Below are 5,252 nucleotides of genomic sequence, written 5' to 3' on the forward strand. Positions count from 1 at the left end.
CAGTGACACCCTGCGGCGGGGGAGAGGCCGTCCCGGCGGGACCCCCGCACCCCGCCGCGGCTGCCCGCGGTGTGCCGGGGTGCGGGGTGGCTGGCTGGGGCAGGGGCTGAGGTGCGGGGGGTGGCGGGGCCACGCTCGGCTCCGCTGCCGGCTTCTGAATCCCTGCCGGGTGCGAGTGTGCGTGTGCGTGTGTGTGTGTAGAGGGGAGGAGGGGAGGACGTTGGGGTGGTGGTAGCGGCTTGGGGGGGGGGGGGGGGGGGGGGGAGATTATTGGCAATGGGCGGGAGAGAAAGAGGCGACTCCTGTTTCCTTTTCTTTCTGCCAGCGCAATCTCGGCTCATTTTCTCTAAGCAATACAAGTTCACGGACGAGCTACCTAGCCAGCCCTCCTCGCCCGTCATGGACCTCCCAGGTAAAAAGGCCGTTCCCCTCCCCGTCCCCGCCGGCTGTTCCTTTTGCAAAATACGATTTTAAACGAGAGCAATAATAAGATACGGGGTTAGGGCAGGGGGAGAGATGCCTCGGGGGAAGTGTAGGGGGGGAATCTCCCAGCAGTGAGATCTCAGGTTGTTCTGATGAGCGGGGAAAACTGAGATGCAACTTCCCAGGGAGACACCGGGTGAGGTTTTGCCTCCTGCGATGTGTGTGCATGCCGGGGTGGGAGCCGGGGGATATCTGAGCTGGCCGCTTCCTTCCCGGGAGTTTAGGGAGCCACCGGGATCGGCGGCAGCGGAGGTAGCCTGGTTGAGGGACAAAGCGTTGGGAAGTGCAAAGCCGGTGCCCGAGCGCAGCAGCCCCCGGGCGAGGAGGGCGGCGGCGGCTCCCAGAGCCCGGTAGGGGCAGCGCCGCGGTGGGGGCGCGGGCTCCGGGGCTCCTCGGCCCCCAGCGAACCCCAGGGAGAGCGGGGCAGCTCCAACGAGGGGGAGAGGGGGCATTAACAACAACAATAGTAATGAAATCTCCTTTCGGAGTGGCAGGGGCGTTAGGAGACCGGCGTAAACCCGGCTCGCAGGTGTAGTAACAAGTGGGGCCGTGGGAACCAGCCGGGTTTTGGAGCCCCCGTCGGCTGTGGGGCGGGAAAAGGACGGTCCAAGGCGCCCATAGGGTGCTCCACCGTGGGTTCAGGGACGAAATCTGCCCTGCTTCCCCCTTCTCCCGCCTCAAAGTACGTCTGGGGCTTCGGGACCCCCCTCTCCCCCTCCCCTCCCCCGCCACCTCCCGCTGCTGGGGGACAGGAGAAAGAGAAGACGGGAGGAGACGCCGGGCAGCGAGGTCTCTCCCAGACCTGTTGTGCCGGTTGGGGCGCCCGGGGCGGGGAGGGGGGGAACCCCACGCCGGCGGGGTGCTGCCGGGCGGCGCGGTGCCCGGCTCGTGCCTGTCCCCTTCTCTGCTTCACCGCCGCTTTTGCCCTTGTCAGGCTACTGCGCGCCGCCCGCCTTCTGAGGAGGCTCCTTCGCCCCGCGCGGAGGAGGAGGAGGAGGAGGCGGCGGCGGGAGGAGGAGGCGGCGGCGGCGGCGGCGGAGGAGGAGGAGGAGGAGAAGGGGAGGAAGGCGCGGCCCCAGCCGCCGCTGCCCAGCCGCCGTCCCGCAGAGCGCTGGCCGCAGGGCGCCGCGGCGGCAGCAGGCGCGCAGCCCCCTCCGCCTCCCCGCGGCCGCCCGCCCGCCCGCGGCGGCGAGCCGGAGCGGCGGCGATCCGGCGGTGGGCATGGGGCGGCGGCGGCGGGGGGCGCTGCCGGAGCCGGCGGGCGGCTGTTGCTGCTGCCTGGCGGCGGCGCTGCCGCTGCTGCTGCTGCTGCTGCCCGCCGGGTGCCCGGTGCGGGCGCAGAACGACACGGAGCCCATCGTCCTGGAGGGGAAGTGCCTGGTGGTGTGCGACTCCAGCCCCTCGGCCGACGGCGCCATCACCTCCTCCCTGGGGATCTCGGTGCGTTCGGGCAGCGCCAAGGTGGCCTTCTCGGCCACCCGCAGCACCAACCATGAGCCCTCCGAGATGAGCAACCGCACCATGACCATCTACTTCGACCAGGTCAGCCGCCGCCTGCTTTGCTTTCGTTGCCCCCCCCCCTCCCCTCGACCCCCCGACCCCCGCGCCGGCCGGCCCCTCGCCTCCCTGCGTGGCCATCCCCGCCCCTGGTCCCCCCCGTGACTACACGCTTGTTTTCGTTCTTGCTCCCCTTTCCATCTTTTAATCCCGACCCACCCGCTCAACAGCAATTTTACAGCTCAACTCCCCAGAAAGTGTTCGGGAAGTTCATTTAGGTGGCTGCGGGGCTTTCTTGGGGTGGTGGTGGGGTGGTAAGGGGGGACGCTGACTTCTTGTCCGGCCCCGTCGCTAGTACGGAGAGGGCTTTAAAGGGTGAGTTTGTGCCTCGGACCCTTGCAGGGGCGGCTTGCAGCCGAGGATTGCCCCGAGCGGTCAGGGACGACCTGGGGGGGAAGGGTGCGCGTCCCCTCTTCGGTGCTCCGTCGGAAATGCTCAGTTTCACGGGCAGAGATTTACCGACGGGGGGTCGCCGGACCTGCCTGTTCCGAGCGGCATTTGGCAATGTTACAGCATCTCTCAGGGGGAGGGAGGGAGGGCTGAGGAAGAAGAGGGTGTTTCCCGCGTTATCAAACGGGGCGAGCGATGTCCCCGGTGGGTTATAACGGAGCGGTGCTAACATGCACGGCAATACGCCGGACAGAGCAGCGGACAGCCCGGCCTGGTCGTCCTGCCCCTTCCCCGCCGCACTTTGCCTCCCGGAGCCCACGCTCCATCCTTCCGCTTGATTTTTGCCATTAAATTTACTTTTTTTCTGCCGCCTCTGACTGCTGAAGTAGTGTTGCAGAGTCAGCCAAAATTAGCACACGCAAACTGTTTTCTCTGGTGGTTTTGTTCTTTTTTTTTTTAATCTGTCTGTCCGCCTGTCATTCATCTGTCTACCTGTCCCTCCTGATGAGTTTGCACAGCTACTCCTCGCGTACAAGATCTCATAAAGTCAGACCAGTAGAGGGAAAAAAATAACAAAAAAAAAAAGGAGCTTGCTTCATGTATAGCGTGTTTTAGACGCTTTACCCCGCAATGCTCAGTTCTCAGGAGTTTGAACGCGTTCGTCCCTCGGTGCTCCCACAATAACGGATTCATTTTTTTCCCCCTTTCTTGGAAACAATATGGTTTGGCTATTTGGGAGGAAAGGCTCGGTTTTGATGTTGGTTGTTTTTTTTTTTTTTTCTTTGTTTTCGGTTTTGTTTCCACCTGCTTTGTATTTTTCTCCATTAAGACAGCGGTTGTAGCCGGCAGAGCGGAGCGCGGCCGGGGCGCGCCGGGGGCGGGCGCGGCGGAGCAGCCGGACGGGGTTCGCCCGCTCTCGCCGCACGGGATCGCCACGGGCCCGCGGGTTTTTCTCCCCTCGTTCCCCGCGCCTTTGGAGCCAAATCAGGCTGCCGGTCGGTGGAACCTGGAAAAGGGAGAGAGTGGGTGAGCCGAGGCCGTATCCCTGTCAAATCGGCAGGATGCGGCCGCCGCTTCCGAGCGAGGGAGCTTTGCACACCTGCCGGAGGGCTCAGCTGTTTCTCTCTTTTTTTTTTTTTTTTTTTTTCTTTTCTTTGTTTCAAAAGACATTGAAATATACGACAAATTAAGATTGTTGTCGAGGAGGAGGAGCAGGCCCACCCCAGTCGCCTGAGGAGGGTGCGGGCCAGGCGGCACAGCCCTCCAGAGGGACAGAGAGGCATTAGCTGGCAGATGTTGCTGGTGCTGAGCATCATCTTTCCTCCTTCGCCCCTCTCTGCAAAACGATTTTAGTTCTATACCTTATTAAACTCGAGGACAGGTCTGATTTCAGTAGCGGTAGCTAAAAACCATACATTTGCATTGTGAGTTGATGAGCTTCGGGGCTTTTTTCCTCGCTTCTTTCCCTTACCTCTTTTCCTTCCATCCACCTCCTCCTCTCTCGCCCCACCGCTTCTGCCACCTTTGCTTTATTGACAGTGCAGTGTGGACATTTTTACTTCATCTAACAGGCTCTGGAGATCATTTTTGCATAACTAAATCGTTTTATGAACTGTGATGCTTTTTAAATACCTCTGTAACTTGGCTCCTTTTCCCTGCAGTGCACTTTTAATTGTGCTGCAAATGCCATTTCGAGTAGGCTTTATATCGGTCATGGAGCTCATGTCAGATTTTCACTGGTGCTTTTCTAAGGTGGGGTCTGATTTCTCTCTTTCTCTCTTTCTCTCCCTTTTTTTGCTTTTGTTTTGTTTTGTTTTGTTTGTTTGTTTACTTTCCAGGTATTAGTTAATATTGGCAACCATTTTGATCTTGCTTCCAGTATATTTGTAGCACCAAGAAAAGGGATATATAGTTTCAGTTTCCACGTGGTCAAGGTCTATAACAGACAAACCATCCAGGTGGGTTGTGATCTAAAGAAGATGATGTCTTTCCTTTTTTTTTTTTTTTTTTCAAATGCTCTTTTCTATGCACTAAGGTGCATTTATTTACAAAACCAGCAAGTGAAGAACGAGACTGTAGGTTATTGTAGTTAAAGGCATCTGTATGCATGACAGAAATCACGCATTGCCTTAGCTTAATTCAACCCTGTTTCTAACATGCACAAAAGTTTAATGACATTCACAGGGCAAAAAGAGTCATTGAGAGTATTGAGAAAACTCAGATTCTCTCTCTTTGCACTTTTTAGGTAAGTTTAATGCAAAACGGCTACCCAGTGATTTCAGCTTTTGCAGGGGATCAGGACGTCACCAGAGAAGCAGCCAGCAATGGGGTCTTGCTCCACATGGAAAGAGAAGACAAAGTGCATCTCAAACTGGAAAGGGGTAACCTCATGGGAGGGTGGAAATATTCAACCTTTTCCGGCTTCTTAGTCTTTCCACTATAAAAGAAGGCCAAATAGGAGACAGATCCATGAGTCTGAGCAAGGATTCAATCGTTAACAACACCCTGAACTTGGCTGCACATGACAATATTTCCAGTCACCCCGTCAGACTGTCTTGGTAGAAGAATGATAACCTTCTAAACTCCAACATTTGCTTTGAATATTGACAATTCCTCGGGAACCTGCGCCTCTAATTAGTTTTAGACGACAGTGATCTTTAGGAGAAATGAAATTATCGACCTGAGCAATTTGTACCTGTGATTGTAAAGTCAATTTCGGATTTTATTGTTGGGATCATTGACTTTCTTATTCTTTTTTATTTTTTTCCTCTTTCATTTTTTCCTCTTTTTCTTTCTCTTGTTGTTGTCCCAATGAGACAAAT

The 5,252-nt window shown here is 56.9% G+C and overlaps 1 protein-coding gene across 1 annotated transcript; it reads left to right on the plus strand.

The window, feature by feature from the left end:
* Positions 1–1,671: 1,671 nt before the first annotated feature.
* On the plus strand, positions 1,672–4,873 carry CBLN2 (cerebellin 2 precursor; the record flags this gene model as incomplete). Its single annotated transcript, XM_082480010.1, has 3 exons — positions 1,672–2,025; positions 4,269–4,388; positions 4,676–4,873. Exons 1-3 carry the CDS (start codon positions 1,705–1,707, stop codon positions 4,871–4,873), a joined length of 639 nt encoding a protein of 212 aa, XP_082336136.1. The 5' UTR covers positions 1,672–1,704.
* Between the last annotated feature and the right edge of the window lie 379 nt (positions 4,874–5,252).

The sequence above is a fragment of the Vanellus vanellus genome (genome assembly GCF_965231255.1).
Source record: "Vanellus vanellus genome assembly, chromosome: 2".
NCBI classification, from domain to species: domain Eukaryota; kingdom Metazoa; phylum Chordata; class Aves; order Charadriiformes; family Charadriidae; genus Vanellus; species Vanellus vanellus.